The 17,521-nt window shown below is 43.0% G+C and overlaps 3 protein-coding genes across 4 annotated transcripts in view; 1 reads left to right on the top strand and 2 right to left on the bottom strand.

Moving 5' to 3' along the window:
• The window catches only part of LOC6590179 (potassium voltage-gated channel subfamily H member 8), a 62,782-nt gene that overhangs the window by 18,954 nt on the left and 26,307 nt on the right, over positions 1-17,521 (bottom strand). For both annotated transcript variants that reach the window (XM_026984794.1, XM_026984795.1), the window contains exons 2-5: positions 8,950-9,078; positions 5,524-5,634; positions 5,277-5,396; positions 3,662-3,799 (exon numbers count right to left, since the gene is read on the bottom strand). In XM_026984794.1, coding sequence (XP_026840595.1) covers positions 3,662-3,799; positions 5,277-5,396; positions 5,524-5,634; positions 8,950-9,078 — 498 coding nt within the window. The remainder of the gene's footprint in view (positions 1-3,661; positions 3,800-5,276; positions 5,397-5,523; positions 5,635-8,949; positions 9,079-17,521) is intronic.
• LOC6590178 lies at positions 11,838-12,338 on the bottom strand. The gene has a single exon (XM_026986972.1). The coding sequence runs from the start codon at positions 12,336-12,338 to the stop codon at positions 11,838-11,840; it is 501 nt and encodes a 166-aa protein (XP_026842773.1).
• LOC6589982 lies at positions 13,222-13,876 on the top strand. Its single transcript, XM_002016294.1, has 2 exons — positions 13,222-13,302; positions 13,358-13,876. Exons 1-2 carry the CDS (start codon positions 13,222-13,224, stop codon positions 13,874-13,876), a joined length of 600 nt encoding a protein of 199 aa, XP_002016330.1.

The raw sequence follows: 17,521 nt of genomic DNA, 5'->3' as shown, positions 1-17,521 counted from the left end.
AATCGGAATTGGTTCGGGAGCCGTTGGGACATACGGTTGTTGGGTTTTTAGGGTTTTTATAATTACAATGATTTACCGGATCGGTGTTAAGAGAAGAAAAAACACAAAGAGAGAGAACACATATAATTGTACACATAAGACACGGTGAATTCAATTTAATTTCAAATTTAAGGCTTTCTTATTTAATGCATATGTTTTTATTTATTTTTATTTGCACCTTTACAAGGGAGGGACAAATGGTTTTTAGATTACTTTTCATTTGTGGGCCTGTGCGATGCGTGTGTAAAGTGTGAAGAGTACAACTAGTGTGTGTTTGTGTATCCCTCTGTGGATCTCCCTTCCTCTCGGGAATGCCTCGGATGCAAGAGAGTCCCATATACATAGGATTCGGATTCAAGGCTATCTATCTATCTATTGCAGATACCTTGACTTGGGTGGAATGCAATCAGGCATAACATTCTGGGCAGCCTGACACCTCTGTCCACTGAACTGTACCAATATGAAAACATTGCCGGACCTTAACAATTAATTATTGTCTGCTTGGGTGTTGGGCAAATATTTGAACGCCCTCGGACATTCCGGGAAATCAAGCGAGTAAACATCATACATATTTCAGGGACCCGATAAGAATGCCCTCCCACACAAATCCCAAATCGCACTCGATAGTCCATAATTTGTTTTGTAAACAAGTCAAATTTGTAGGAGGGATGGAACCGCCGAAACCACGAAGCAAGCTCATTAAATTGAACTTAATTCTATTTGGACCGAACCGCAAAAACAGGCTCCAGTAGTGAAGCATGCGACATGCTATAAATTACAATTAGGTTGATTGTGAAAAATAGCCCCAAAATTCATTTTATGCGTTTCCCATCGCATAGGATACTAATTATTAGGAAAAAGGATCACGAAATTATGCAAATAACCCAAATGAACAAAACAGAACCGAACCGAACCGAACCGTACAGAAACGTTTTCACTGCTTTGAAGGACATTTTTTTCCACAAGGGACTATAAATTTGATTTCAATCTACAGTCCAGTCCGGCTCGGTCCTGTTCGGACTTTTGCCGTCATATCAAAATGCCAATTAAGCTCCGTCCGCCACCTCCGTGATCCGTTACCAAGGCAGCAACAAATACAGTACCGGACAAAAAAAAAAGGTCAGCAAAAAAGAACTCACAAAAAATTAGTACTTCCAGCTAAGCTTACGCCCAATGCATACAAAAATATATTTTTTATGAGAGCGGAGATACTTTTCGTACAAAAATTGAATACTTTAACGTAATATACTAAAAGCAACGCATTCGCGTGTCAAAACAGGGAGATGACGGCAGACAAGGTCTGAGTGAGGGTTAATGATGTGTGAAACGACGGTCATCATTATCATCACATAGCTGTTAGTGTCAAGGCGATAACGATGATAACGATAATTATGACTTCAAATCTACCTCATCAAAACCAGCTTTATCATTAGCATTCCATATTCTCCGCCTAATTACCTTTCCACCGCCAGTCCATTCATCCCACCGTGGGGCCATTGTCAGAGCACTAATTCCCAATTGATGTGGATCAGTACTCAAAATTTTCCAGCCTGCTTCACTCTGCCGGAAATCTCGTTTGTCAAGGCTTGTTGGCTCTGATTTAATTTAATGTGCATAAATTAACCAAAATCTAATAAGTCCCAGCAACAGAAACAGCCTCGGCCAAGGCCTGAGCTCCAGCTTACATCTCATTCTGTGAACAAGATGGATGGCAAGCCGATTTGTAGCCAACTGCATTTCTAATCGGTCTCTGGCTGTTTGCGTGTCGAACAAAATTCATTACAGAATGTTCTCTGTCATGGAAATTTGAGGTGTGTGTCTGTGCAGCTAATGGAGTTAACAGACATGGCGTTTACACACACGATACACATCGGAAGCGGAAGCACAAGGACCGTCGGGCTGCACGCGCGACAGATAGCAATGTGCAACGTCTGTTCAGAGTGTGATTCCTGACGCCCTGTTTTTGGAGAAGCTTAAATATATTTTGGAGCTGGGGACTGTGGCTGCAACAGACAGTAGGAAGCCGTACGAAAATATACACACGATTAAACGCAGACGTCCAACCAAGTTCAGAGCTGGAAATTTAAGAACTTAAACTGATTTAGGAAAAATGGTCCTCTGCGCCAGTTCACCTTCAGGGCACTAGAGAGCGCTCTGTGCTCTGAGGTTGTGGAGGTTGAAAGTCGAGAGCGCATTTGTGCCGGCCACTAAATCCTCTCAGAATGCATCTGGACGGGCTACAAGTGGCTTCAGAACTTTTTCATGGACTGTGCCACTGACGAGCCACTGACAGACAGCACATAGAAGCGTAGAAGCGATATATGTACGTAAACAACGATGGTTATGAAGCTTCAGGTGCAAGGAGAGGAGTGGAGAGGCGATGCGAGTCGAGGTCAGGAGCAGGACAGACTTTTTAACCTACATAAAAACCTGTGAATCCCCCAAAGAGCGCGCTGAAAGTGATACTCGTACCCAAAACCCTCGACGCTGCATCGTCCTGTCCAAAGTAAGTTGTGATTCTGTCAGAATTTTTGGTGCTGTGCATCAATATTTCACTCAACTTTGTGCCCCCATGAGGCGCGGACCGACACACGTGTGTGTCCAACTTTTTTCGTCTGACTTAATCTCTGAATTAAGCAGTGGCCATATTTGATGTCGCTCAACTGGAAAACAGCTCGGAAAACCTGAAAGAAAGCTCTACAAAGACATGTCCTGCTAAAAGCCCCACTGTGTGCCGAGTGGAGTTAATTAGGATAAATGCTTAGATTGAACTCCTGGGGAAAGCTGAGGACTGGTATGAAAGCTGAATGCTGCAGATACGGCAGAAGGAGAAGATTTCTATGGGACAGCAGAAATGCTTTGAATGCTTTAAATGCAGTGGGAAAACCTTGTTAATTGAAAGTACACTCTAAATACAGCGAATGCATAAAGCATACAATATAGTGTGATTCATAGGGATAATTAACGTGCAAATTCATTCGAATTAAAAGAAAACCTGCAACGTCCGGTATGGCATCCAGTGGCTGCCATTAAACAGCCACGGCCACGACCACAACTCAGAGTGAAGTTGGTCTTAAAACTGACATAAAAAAGCAAGGAAAAGCCGCATTTAAATTAATGTTGAAATACAGTGCGCATACATTCAGCTGTCAGAGACATGCGCCGACAAAGTCAAAGGTGAACGGAGCCCACAAGCCAACCCACGAACATTTCCAGCCAGGAAACTAACCGAAAACTCGCTCTCCGCCACGTAAAAGGCTCTCCTGCAGGAGCTTACAGAAATGCGACTTGACATGCTGACGCAGCTCGTAAATAAAGAGGTCTGGCAGAAATCTACAAAAGTTTATATTTGGGATCATTTCACCGTCTTCAGGCAGTTATACAGACAACACTATATCATTAGCACGGACCTTAAATTTTCCTATTTTGTGTGTAAGTGCTGGGTGGTACCATGCTTTGTTGTCCTTTGTTTAAGTTATTAATCTGTGGCAGTGTGCTCGCACGAGGCAGAGGTGGAGTTAGTTCGGGGAAGGTGTTTAGTATATGCATTCATTATTTACTATAACCCACGCGCAATATTTATCAGCGCTTCCGATCTAATGGACCTGTTAGGAGTACTTACCGCTATCACATTCCTCGTTCACATTCATCTCGAGCATCTTGGTGTGGGTGATATCCTTGTGGGAGGCCAGAAAGAGGACCACATCGCGCTTTTCGTTCTTAATGGGCACAAGGTCGAAGAGGCACCAGAACGGAGCACCTGCAAGGGAAGTGAAAGGAAAATTAGAGCGGTAATTATCCATCCATCACATCACAGAACTATTTATAGGATATATTTATAGCAATTTCCTCTGCAGGATGCTGCGGTGGACGTGCGGCCTATTAATTACCGTTTTGTAACCTCAATGCAAATCGAAATTGCTTCGAACGCGACCCACATTCCGCCGGAGGCTTGACCTAATTTATAATTAGCTGGTAAACGTTGTTAAAGCGCGCAGAAATTTATAAATAAATTGCATGGAAACTCAATTACACCGCAATTATTGTGTCGGCTGCATTTTAATTATCTTCGTTAATAATACACTACCCAGACCAGGCCAGACCCGCACCGATCAAATCTGCCCCGGTCTGTTTCCAAGCTAATGCATAATTAATAATTTTCCACAGGATACCCTGGGCGTAGAAGGTGGAATGTGATAGGGGGCTCTCCCCTTAGTTTGTTAAAAGTTTTAAACGTTTCGCTAATTAGAAAACTTATACTCCCAAGCACCCAATGATGGATAGATGGATGTATGCAGCCTTCTCCGGGCTTCTCCTCTGTCCTCTGATTAATCGTGACCTCATTAGGGTACAAAATGCCGCGCGAGGGACGTGAGAAAATGTTTCAGAGCTAAATTTATTGTGTACACAGTATGTGAGTGGGTGAATTGGATTGGAGGGGCGTCCTGCGAGACGAGCCCCCTCTGCGAGCGCGGGGTAGAAACTAGTTCAAGTCTGTCTCTTGTTTAACTCAATCAGGAACAGGGTTCCCCGCCCTGTCTATCTGTCTGCCTCGGTGAGTGACTCTCTGAAATTACAAGTCAAAGGAAATGCTGGGCGGGGCTCTACTCGGTAAGGAGCGATGGGGAATGAGGCTGTGTCTGTGGGGTATTTGTGGCTTTTGCTGCGGCTGCGGCTCTTCTGTCAGACAGTTAAACTCCGCAGGTGATACCCCAATTGATTGTCGACTTTTCACTCTTTTGCAATAATAATCCCTTGTGCGATACAAGAAAAGCATTAATATTTCTCTTTTCACACTATGCCAAGACATTGTTACGGTGCTATAAATTAAGGAGACATGGGATTTTCTTGTCCGGCTAATCCTCTCTCTTTGGCTGGTAATAATAAACCGTTTCTTCTAATCATTAGAATGGGTGTAAGGTGAGGTACTCCCGCAGAATAGGCTTCCAGGGGGTCAAGGACATACTGAATGTTCAGCTTTCGAGGGCTTATTACCCGGCCATCGGACAACCGCAGAACAAAAACATAATTTCCTTTTTCTTAGTCACTAATTATGACACTCTCTCCTGCAGGGGCCGCTTTCCATCACCATGAAATTTTTAATTAAAATACAAAAGATCAAAAACAACCAAAAAAATTAAAGAAACAAAACAATTTTCAAAACATTGGCGCACACTGTAATTTTACCATCCCATCCCGTCCCATCCAAAGAGGGGCTGGGTCAGGCACTGACTTACCTTCTTTCTTGTAGAAAATCACCTCGAGCTTCAGTTCCATTTTGGCGGAGAGACTTTTCTCAATTTGCTGTTTGTGCTCGTCCTTCGTATCCGGTCCGTAGAGGAAATGACATGAGCAGCCTGTTTCGCGTTGTGCAAACACAATTGAATACAATTGTACAATACATTGAAATGAGTATTCAAGTGTTAAATAAGTTGGGGCCATCTGCCTGTACCGTGCAGCCCTGTGTTCTGTGTCTTATCTTACCCTTTTGCATAATTTGAGCGCGCGAATATCCTGTCAAATCCACGAACCCATCCGAGCAATAAACAATAGGATTGCCATTTGCCTGCGCATTGCCGAGCACAAAGTTCGAGTCTGTAAAGGAAACCGACAGGAAGAATGGGGTTTAACAAGATGAAGAACAATAGAGCCAAATGTAAAGCGGCAGATGGAAATGGAAAATGGAGTTTGAAATGTTGTGGGGCTGGTATGGGCGATTTTCAGCCCCTTTTCATTTGTCATGAAATATGGCCCCGACAAATAAGCGGCAATAATACCAGTCCTGCCGTGCCCTAATTCCGACAGACATGCCACTCACTCTAAAGGGAGCTTCGCTTTAGAAGAAATATCCTTTAGTACCTCTGAATCGTTCAAAAATATAAATAGAAATTGAAATTCTTCTCTCTATTATTATTCCTTGACCATTTATTCTTACTTGTCGTTGGTTTTTTTTTTTTTTTAATTTTGGAATACCTCAAAATCTGAAAAAACGAAATGTAATTAATCCTTTCCCCCCCACACACACACACACACACACATCCGACTCAAGCTTGTAGCACAAAATGAAATTCTTTCTCTGGGATTTGGGCCAATTCCCCACTAACATACATATATCTGCAGCTGTCCTTGACAGAGAAATAGAGAGCTGAGGTGGACTAAATCCGCCTGAAGGGTTGAAAAGACTTTTCCCGACTTGGACAAAGCTCAGTGATTCTTGGAACCATGCATTTATTCTTAGAATATATTGAATTGAACGAAATCACAATTGCCAGGACTGACGTATTTCCACATCCACATACACATCGCTAGCTGCAACTGAGAATCTATGAATAGAGCATTCAAGGATTATAATTGCCAGCACAATGGACGCATTACACCCGCAGACATCTGTGTGTGGAACAAATGTACGAGTAATTGAAGAGAAAAGCAAGCCCGATGAAAGGCAGGCAGCCCTGACTGAGCCCTGAGCTCTTAAGGCATGAAATGAAATCAAATCAATTTGCATACGAGTGTGTAATAGGTAGATAGATGGCAGGCAAAGTATGTAATCAAATTTGTATGATATCTAAACCAATTACTGTGCGTTGGGTACTCCTCTAGTTGTCTTTTCCGTTTCGATACAGTGCAATGACAGTGCATCCGTTTCCTGATAAACTGAGAAAACGACAGGAAAATTGAGAGTAATTGCTTGAAATCAAAACCACTTTATCCAGTCTCGTATTTCACTGAAGCTTCCAACACAATCTTTACAGGATGATATTTATTACCTGCTAATTTTCGCCTCCTTTTTTTTGCCTAGCACTATAAAAATATGCTCTTAAATATACTGAAACACTAACTCATGCATTTAAGTGCAATTTTTAATCAAATTTTGTAACAATAAAGTCCATTAACACCATCTCTCTCGCATTGTGGCCCTTCCATTATAAGCTAATTGCCGTTTCCTATTTTTACCGCTGTACAATAACCGTTCTAACGAGTGTTACAACATTTCCTGGTTGTCAGGGGAAGTCGATAGTAAACTACATATAAATTGATTCATTTTGCGGATGCCCATGGCCAAACAAATTGGCTTGAAATGTTACATCGATCAAACTTCGGGGAGGTGATAATGAATACATGTACATCTGATCTTTTATATGCCTACGACTGAGGAATATACTCATAGCTAGGACGAGATCTGGCTTTATTCATCGTTAATTAGAATTTATCCAAAGTTAATCAAAGTAAAATCGTCTATAGTAATGATGAATCTGCCAGGGTTTCCAGAGCTTTGGTTCCCAGGACTTAATTTGTTTACTTTCGTATTTTTGTTTGAGTTACGATTGTTGTTTTGAGGCCGTCGCTGGCGACATGAACAGAGGGTCTTAGTTGACTCGACTCCTGCTTATTTAATATGCCCATTTTATTATTTATGCCTCGTAAAACCTTTTTATCCCCCCGCTGGCTAAGGGCATTTCATGTTCAAAATTTGTGACAACTCGTGAAGACAATTATCGCCATCCAACTGTTGTTTTTTGTGCATGAAAGAGGATTGAATAAAACAATTAATTTATTTAATGAGAGGCGAACATCCTGCTTGTACCGACACGTGTGTGTCCTGTCATCGGTTGATTCGGAAGAGAGGTAAGAAGCCCACCCAAGCCATTCGCTTTGGCATTCCTACTATTTTTATCGGAGCTCCTTTCACAAGGATTCAGTCGCTTTTTGCTTGTCAGAGCCTAAAGAAAAAAGTGTTCTCCTCGTATACATTTTCTTATTTTCTGATTAATACGGCTTTGCTTGATTACCCCTTGAAAGCTGATGAATGGTGAAGTAACTGACGATGAAGGAGGAAAGCTGCAGGCTGATGGAGGCCGATGTAACGCTGAAATATGAAGAACTAAATGAAGATGGGACGCGGGGGCTTAAAATAATACCCGCATGCAAAAGGCAGCCAAACAATTGCACAGTTTAATTTACTGTAAAGCATTCTTTTCTCAATGGAAAAGTCTCTTTTAAGGATTCTGCCCCCGCCTCTGTGGGGCATTGCGTTGCCAAAGCGATGCGGGCCGTTCGAGAGGCAGTCATGGGGGGAAGGTAGGTAGAGAAGCTACACTGAAACAAATAATTAGCTCAAAATTGTAGTACATTTGCACCACATTTGTGCTCATTCTAGAGCGGTGCTTTTGCCACGTCCTTTTCGATCTTTTATAGACTTTTCAATGCTTCTCTATTCTTTTCTTTAGAGAATGCTTTAGACATTGCAGGTCACAGAAATTATCCTACCTACAAGATCCAACGAAAATCTGCTTTGTTTAATGTTTGTGAAGCTCCAATAAAACCATCAGCTATAGTCTTTTTTTGTGAATTCTATAAACAGAACAGTTATTTTTCTGAGTATACTCCACCGCCCATACATACATAGTTTCAATTTATCAGGAGGTAGGAGTATTTTGCAAGCTTTATGCGCTGATTTCAATATGGATAAGGCCACCCCATCCACCACCCATCCACCCCCTACGCAAACACACAGACGCAGAGACGCAACAATTTGTGCTTTAACGGCAGTTTTCCCAATACGCGAGCACTTAACAGACAGTGGTCCCTGTCCCACGCTCCCCACTGTTTCCCAGCAGGAGTGGAAATAGGACGACAGGACTTGTCCCTGTAAGTATACGGACTGCTGGCAATCTCTTATGTGGATTTTTTTTACGAGTTGCCCAAAATGCCGGCATTTGACTTATGCACACTTGCTCTGGCACTGGCTCTCGATTCAATATACGAGTATGTATATCTACCCCTCGCTATGGTGGGGTCTCAATAAAGATTGTCCTAAAAAATCATATATGGTAGGTATGTGCACAGAGTGGATCCTGAGATCTAAGGCACGGGTCCAGGACTGAGGGAATCGCTTAGTATTTCACTTACGCGTGCCATCGAACCGTGTGGCTATGGTGTCCAGAAATGTGTTTTGGGGCGCTAGCAGCCCCTTGCGCGCTGGCATGGGAATCGTGGGGCCGGTGCGCCTATAAAAGCGCTGCTTCGGTCGTGGCAATGCTGCAAAGATACATAAAAGATAGTAAACATCAGTTGTATTATGCATATGTAAGTCTTTTCATAAATTTTTTAATTGGCCTTTTTCCTTTCATACCCATCGCATTGTTGTTGCCCCTGCGATGTGTTTTCATGTATGTAAATTTATGGGTATTGAAATATTGGTCCACACTTTTTTATACGACAGACAGACACTGAACTAATATGGAAAATAATTCGAATCCATTTAATGCGCAGGCAAAAACCGGCAACAAGTCCGGGCCACAAACAAATTGGAAATACATCAATAGGGTCTTCTCCGTATTGGTGGTTTATTTCAGTGCCTACGTCAACGTAGGCGCCGGGTCGTGTAGGTGGTCGTGTAGGTGTTAATTTTTAGACAACGACACCAGAGATACCCTTTCGGATCCATCGTTTGGCATGACAGATAAATGCGATTGTAAGAGGGGCATGTCCAGAATAGCTAAAAAAAAGTTTAATTGTAATTCCTTTTGGAAGGGTATTAAAATACCAGCAATAGAGGAAGACAAGCCACAGCAGCGGCAACAGCTGTTAATGTTTTTTCATGGAAAAAATGTCGGGGAAATGAGAAAAAGTGAAAATGCGATAAGAGCTGGTTAAATACCAATCGCTGACGTCAGCTGTCGTCGTAGGGATATGCATTAGGGCGGTGCAGGAAGCAAGAAGCAAAGAAAATTAAATTTGTAAGGAAAAAATAGAGGGGAAACATGACATTTCACTTTATCATTTCTGTAAAGGTTGCTCCGGAACTCAAAAGTCAGGAACTCTTTCATCATTGCATAGATTGAAATAGAGCGAAACCACAAGGCCCCAACACACCTTGACCGTGCGACTGACGTTTGCTTTAAGGGATCACAAACCAAGAGAAAAAAGGAGAAGCGAAGCGAAGAACTTTGATGCACAGTGGGTCGAGCACATTTACATATATGTACAGTGGAATAATGTATGTATATGCGAAAGATAATTTATCTAGTTTTGCCCATTGCCTAGCTGCCTGGGTCACCCTACTAAAACAGTCAGTCTAATTAAGTTTCGATGATAACGCATTCCAGGCACCGATGAAGACCTGTCAACTACCCCCAATAGCAGCTGCAGCCCCTAACCTGGGCCTAAATTCAGTTAGAACGAAAATGCAATCATGATTAACTTGCCATTAGAAGAGGACCACCACCATGCTGGCATGGCTTTACAGTCCTTGCTGTGACCACAAAATACACACACACACACACCCATTGGATGGTGGTAGGTGGGCGGGGAGTATGCACAATAAGGATGTTGGGTTAGACCGCAATATTTTCATTTCCAACATTTCCGCAACAACCTGTCGAGTAGGTGTGTCCCCAGCAGGTGGCAGAAGCATATGATTTCAAGAGTTTGGTAAGCCCTGACACACACACACACACACGCACAAACACACTATACTATGTTTGTGTGCGTTCCATTTCCGTTTCCGGCTTATTCCACATGATTAGGCTGATGCTACTCGGCAGCTGCTCCACCGCGTCCTCTTCCTTACGGGTACTGGGTCGACGAGGATGCACAGCGCTCAAATTTCTTTGGCAAACGTGGTTTTTGCATAAAATAATCAATATGAACGTACCCCAAACGAGAAATCAAACCTCAAAGTGAATTTCCATTTCGATAAATGAAATTGCTCTGAAATTGCATTCAACACTGCGTACATCTAGGAAATAAACACCAGAAAAGTATGCAACAAATCCACAATAAATAAATATTTTTTATTGATTGCTCTTTTGGTTTATTTTTTTTTCGATAAACTGCTCTGCATTGATTTTAATAAAATTCGAAAATACATACTTTTTTTTTGTAGCTTTATTTGCGTTTGTTTGTTGCTTTTTTCAGCATGCACTTTACGAAGATTAAATTCTGTGGTTATTTGCATTCAACTGATGTCAAATTGAATAGCCAAAAACGGACGGACGGACAAATCTTATATAATCCTATACTTCTCGAGTACCGGGTCTAAAAAGAGGGAGTCGTAGACAGAGTTAAATGCCATAAACTCAAAAAATGTTTCCTTTAAAAGAGCTCGAGTTCTCTCGAAACTAAAGCCTGATCTGCAGGACAACCCAACAGGAGAATTGCATGACTTGTCAATCGTTTGACACAATCCCTATTGGAGCTGAGGTCTAAATAATGGAACAATGAAAGGACTAGGGTTTTCAGCTCTTATGGTCCCCCTAAGGACAAAATCGTTGCCAAGAATAGAAAAAGTCCACGTTAAGAAAACAGCACTTCCAGGAAGCTCAACCGTAGTATGATGCTTGCCCAGAATCTTTAAAGCAGATTAAAAAGGCAACTAAATTCTCACTCGTGTGGCCCCTGCCGCCTGTCCAGCGTTCATTTAAGCAAATTTGGCTTATTCGGTGCCCATAAGATGCTGGCCAGGAGTTCGGAGAGTCACCTAATAACCAGCGTTGAGACGAAATCGCCTTGTAAGAGGGCGAAACGAGTTTGGAATTTTTAATTCCACCTTCCGCATGTGGCAGCTGAGAACGGCACGTGCCTCATAAAAAAGAATATGGGTGGGGGCAAGGGCCAGCGGGGAGGGGAAATGTGGAAATACGTTAATATATTTTTGGCATTTCCATTGGCAAGCGCACACTTGGCTGACCAATAGCCAGGGAATTGAATGCTGTGGAATGGAGGGCAAAACGTAACCAAATTGGCCCAAATTTTATTCCGCCTTCTTGCCACATGCCACTCGGATAAGGGAGTCATCACTCGTCCGAGCCATCCTTTTTGTGAGTGCGTCGTCGCTGTACACGGCTCTGGATGAATCCCCGGATCACTTTGTTCCCATTTGAGATGAACTCGAACCACAGGTTCATGTCAGCCTCAAAATTGAAGGCGGGCAAGGCCTGCATATCGGATCGGAAGCCCCGCACATAATACATCACATCCTTCGGCCAGGGACACCGCTTCGGGACATTGCTAAAGCGATCCATACGCTCACGTCCCAGCTGGATGAAGACGATCTGGTTCTTGTTCGACAGCAGGCTGCAGCCATCGATGCCCGTGAGATTGAACAGGGTGAAGTCCTCGCCCGAGTTGCGCGGCAGGACGATCCGCATGTTCACCTGAAACCGGACCACCGGCTGGCGGAACATCAGCTCAATGCTGAAGGAGGGACGACGGACGCTCTTGCTCAGGCCGCACTGCAGGTGCGACAGCATCCCCTCGGGATCCTCGCTGCGGCACGTGCAGTTCGTGAAAATCATATCAAAGTTTGCCTGCGGGGGATCTGTATTCATTTGAATCTCCATTTAGTATTCATCAGGCTATACATTACCTTGCCCCAGGCTCCCTGCTGGAGACCAGCAAAGATGAGAAGAAATATTGCGCCAAATTTGAGATACATTAAACCACAACCGAAAACAAATTGCGAATGAAAGTATATCTTTTTGTCCGAAGAATAATTACAAATTCTTTCTAATCGCCATGACTAATTGCTCTCATTTGTGATTAGTGATTTTTAGCGGCTTATTTTAATGGGCAACGCGTTAATTGACAAAGTGATTACGAGTGATTAAGCAACCCATAAATGATCCGATTATAATTATTATTATGGAGAGAGAGAGAGAGGGAGATGGAGTGTTAGCCCCTGGTCGATGGGTGAAATTAGGGGAATGGGACTTATATGATGATTCCATTTAAAATTCCATAAAAATACATTATTTTTAAATATTGAATGGAAAAATGCACTCTTTTTTAATGTTATTTCCTTTGTAGTATTTTTTTCGAGCTACAGTCTGTTGTCAGTCCTAACTGGTCATATATTTTAAGAGCAAAAAAGGGAAATACTTAAGATTATTCAAATTGGAACCTAGACAGACCTTTGCGGGATGTATGGGTATTATTTTGGAACCCTGTCTTTGAATTTCCTTGCATTAGATCCAGCAACAACAGATATCCCTATTGATGTACGTTTTCTTGTACATATGCCCCACTATCATAAAGATTATTGTTATTATTATTCAAACATTAGTCACGGCTCGGCGGACAGAATCATTGGTAATATTCTAGTGCCGGCCCTGCATTTTGGTCATCAATTACAGTTTACTGGCGTAACCGGCTTGGTTTTTTTGCGAAATGCGGACTGAAATGTGGCCAGAGACATTCGGGGTGCTGCTAGGAACCCTTTTTGTGTGGTTCTTTTGTTTGGAGCTGACAGTGGAGGCCAAGGTGCGTATGAGTGATGCGAAGAGAGAAATGATGATTGATGTTTGCCTTCGAGCAGAACGACTTTGAGCTGCAAGTCGATAACTTCACCTGCAGCAGCCAGGACACGGACTACCGCATTCTGAAGGAGTTCCGATGCGGCCTGAACAAGAACGCCAAGCGTCGGAGCTGGTACATGGAGTTCAAGCTCCAGGAAGTGACCAGCGAGCACGAGGTCTTCATGACGATCGTCCTGCCCCGCCGCAAACCCATGCCTGAGTTTGTCCTCCTCAACCTCACCACCGACGGCTGCCAGCTGCTCTCAAACCGCAACCAGGTGCCGCTCATGCGCCTCGGCCGCAACATCATGGAGCGCTTTAGCAACTTCCCCAAGCAGTGCCCCTTCGAGGGCGATGTCCTATACTATATACGCGGCTTCCGCTTGGATCTCAGCCTCCTGCCTGCCGTCGAGATGGAAACTCCGGTCCACATAGAGTTCGGATACCAGGCCAAGTCACAGGGTGTACTATGGCTCCAGGGCAACCTGGCAGCGCGTGTGCAACGGATGAGCGAAAAGAAGCGCTCCAAGAAATCATAAATGGCAACATATAAGGGGAAAAAACATGTTTATATTAAAAACATGAAGCTTGGTTAACCGCAACGTCTAACCCTTAAAATACATATGTATAAAATATTTCATATTCCTATGTGTATCGATTAAAGCTAACTAAAGTGCGATTATGCAGAAGTACTAGGTATTATCCATACCCTGGTTAAAAATTAGAGAAATACCAGATTGTTCTTGCTAATAATGTTTATAAAGTTTGGGTTAAGTAAGAGATATATACACACACTTAAACAAGGTTTAATTGGATTGGATTTTTCAGCTTTTCGGCTACACAGTATACCAAACAGTAATATCCCCCATTCACAAGTGTACAAACGAAATTTATTAGGCTATGACAAATCAGCAGAAAAGTAGCATATGGCCGTGGAGTTAATATTGCAGAAAATCATCATCCACCACCTGTCGTGGCAGAAAAATCATCAGCCTCCACCTGTCGTGGCCAGACACGGAATGCCGTCTACGGAATCAGCTGATGCACTGCCCGCTCCCCTTTCAGGCCCCGCCATCGCATCCGTTGTTCCTTCATCTGATGCCGCACTCGGTGCTATTCCGTCCATGTCACTCCACAAAATGTTTTTCAATTACCTCCACAAAGAAGGCGACAGACAGGGACAGGCACAGAGACGGCTAGAGGGACACAATGCGACAGAGACGTAACGGAGACAGAAAGAGATAGATAGAGAGGCACTGTAACGGTATTTTGCCGAGTGTTTGTACGACTGACAGATGGCGCACGGGACATACAAGACAGAAGCCAGAGCAACAGCTGCCACAATTTGTCGTTTGACAGATGACGCGGCAATGGGGCAATACGGCAACGTAGAGAAGAGTGAAGAGTAAAGAGACAACTTATAACGTTTGTCAAAAGTTCGGGAGGGCAAAGGGAAATGAAATGAGAAACGAGGACGACAATGTCGTCTTTTGATGATTTCTTACAGCCACAGCAACAGTTAGAGCTACCGTAGAACAGTCACCGTTTTTAGTAGATGGACTTTCGACGACGGGCCATGTGTTGCAGACATTCTCAATTAAGATCCCCCTTCAATCATCGAACATTCTCTGTCAGTCCCCCAATCTTTCATACTGATACACCCATACACACACATTCATTCTCCCACATTCTCATGCACGGCTTTGATGTCACTCTGGTATTCTATCGCACCAAACTTTACCCCCTCTCTACACCTTACCCCTCGCTTTCTAGCATGCAGCTCTGCAGCAATGTATGTTAATTAGACGACAGTGATTCACTCCCCCTCTCACTCTTTCTCTGACTCGTTTTGTGGCTCTCTGTTTGTGTCGTCTCGTTACAATGAATTTGAGTTAACACCTGCCCTTCCCCCAAATCCCTGACAACCGATTTGATGGGCCGAAACAAAACATGTTGCCTCCAGCATTGAATTCGTTTTAGAACCCTTTCAACAGCAGGCTCAAAACCAATTAAGGCCAATCCGAAATTGAACGACGTACGCTGTCTGCCACACGCCCCCACACAGAGACGTACAATTGCTTCAATAATTATTAGACACATTTGCACATGCAAATAGATTTGAACCCTCTTCCAAAGCTCCTCAAGCCATTGCAAACAGAAGCTGCCAAAGATCTCCAGAAAAGAAACCCAAGCACTGTACTGGCGACGAAATGAATTTCATGTACTAGACATACATCGTAATTTACTCTTACAATGGTGTTCACACAACGGAGGCAAGGACAAAGGAGCTACTGAAGGATTGCTAGTCAACATTTTTCCAAAAATATGAAAAGTGCCAAGTCATTTAATGACGAATGGTTATACATACACACATAGATGGATGGGAGAGAAAACGGAAGAGCGAAACAAGAAAGATGAGTAGAAAAATCTCGTTGGAAAAATGTTTGGGAAACCTTACGAGGAACATCATGGGAACATCATTATGACAACATAAAGGCAACGGAAGAAGAGGCTGAAACAGATTTGGGCACCAACAAGAAGTTACTTTTCATCTGTCTGTCAAGGAAACCATCCTTCGTCATTGTCCAAATACGAATTATATTGCTGTGGCCCCTTTATTTAACTTTATCTAACACCCTGATAAGTTGCCAAACAGATTAGAGTCTTGAATTTTTAATCAGTTCCGTTGCCAAAACTGTTTCCAAACAATTGAAAGCGAAGCCAACCTAAACTTTGCTAAGCCGAGACCCCACACATTTCTGTGGTTAAACCGCGGCTAATGAATAGTTTGAGAACCTGTGCGTGCGTGTGTGTGAGTGTCTATGTGATGTTTTGTTCTTTGCCACAGAGCATTTAAGTTGAAATCTAAAAAGTGAGGGTGCTCGGTTAAGCCTTCCCAGCGGATAATTAACACGGCCCTCACAATCCCGTTTATGGCCCCAGCCGTGGGCCCGACTTTCTGCCCAACTTTGGCCATAATGCATACAGAAAAGTACTCTCCGCCATTTACCACCATCAAGCCACAAAACAAAGTTGTGAGGTTTTTAAGAGAGTTCTGTACTTGTGCCAAAGTTTACTTTTTGGCGGGTCTCCTAAAACTTTTTCACGTGTCCTGCTGAAAGCTTTTCCTGCCGGTCTTTAATTCGATTCCCGCTCACAAAACAGAACAAAGAAAATCTTGACTGTCTGTCTACACGAGCACACACTTTATAATTAATTAAAGCAAGTTTGTCTTTCTGCTTGAAATCTGCAGCACATTTGCCATGTCTGTGTGCTGAATATCCGATGAAAAATGACATTGCTGGGATAAATATTTTCGTAGAGGGAACTCAAGAGTCACGACAAAGTACAAACAGTCGACGTTTTTATGCTCTTTACCTTATTATCCCTAATCCAACACATAGCTTAGCAACTTTACCCAAAAGTTTACCATATGTGGATAAGAGGTAGTGCTAAAATAGTTTTGGTGATGGTATAACCGTGCTGGAAGCTTCTACCTACTCCAAAGACTAGTTTGTACAGGGAAAATGACTAACAAACTTTGGCATTAAAAGTAATTTTCCAATTGTTGTCGTGGCCAAAGTGCAGAAACGGTGAAAATTGTGAAAATTCATATTTTTTATTCTTCCCCATCCATGCAAAATGCCGAAGCTCTTGTTGTTGCTGCTTCTGCTGTCAATTTCACAGATTAATGCGTACACATTTTCATGGAGAAAAGCCAGGAGCAGGACCATGGTCTGAACGGTGATTCGGTACTGAGAAAGCCGCATTTATTATTGACAATGGCAATGGCAAAAGTTTTGCCCCTGACCAGACGCCGAGAGCGACCAAAATTGATTTACAGTATAGATATAGATATTTTAATCATCAAAGCCCACGGGCTGGCCTACCCCAAGGCCTGTTAGTTCTTGGCTGCGTCTCTCCCCAGGCGCATTTATGACCAAAAAGAGAGGTGGAGGAAGTAGACGAGAGTGGGAATGGGAGCTCAAAATACAATTTATTGCCTTGTAGGCAAAGGACGAACGGAGGATGGACTGGAAGGGATGTTTCAGGCAAAGTTTCGATGTTGTTTCTGTACGAGTAAGAAGCTTTTCTAGACCGTACGGACGGCTTGCTTTCAGCAGTTGTGAAATTTTGACACCATTTGAAAAGTGAATACTTAATTTGAGAACTTTTCAAACAAA

Source organism: Drosophila persimilis, unplaced genomic scaffold, assembly GCF_003286085.1.
Source record: "Drosophila persimilis strain 14011-0111.01,24,50 unplaced genomic scaffold, DperRS2 tig00000002-arrow-pilon, whole genome shotgun sequence".
Lineage (NCBI taxonomy): Eukaryota > Metazoa > Arthropoda > Insecta > Diptera > Drosophilidae > Drosophila > Drosophila persimilis.
This window is presented reverse-complemented; position numbering and strand designations above follow the sequence as displayed.

What these genes read in the sequence shown, in the direction of transcription:
- LOC6590178 (XM_026986972.1), bottom strand. Translation starts at nt 12,338, where the DNA reads ATGATTTTCACGAACTGCACGTGCCGCAGCGAGGATCCCGAGGGGATG.
- LOC6589982 (XM_002016294.1), top strand. Translation starts at nt 13,222, where the DNA reads ATGTGGCCAGAGACATTCGGGGTGCTGCTAGGAACCCTTTTTGTGTGG. An exon ending in AGCTGACAGTGGAGGCCAAG is followed by an intron (nt 13,303 to 13,357) that starts GTGCGTATGAGT and finishes GCCTTCGAGCAG; the next exon opens with AACGACTTTGAGCTGCAAGT.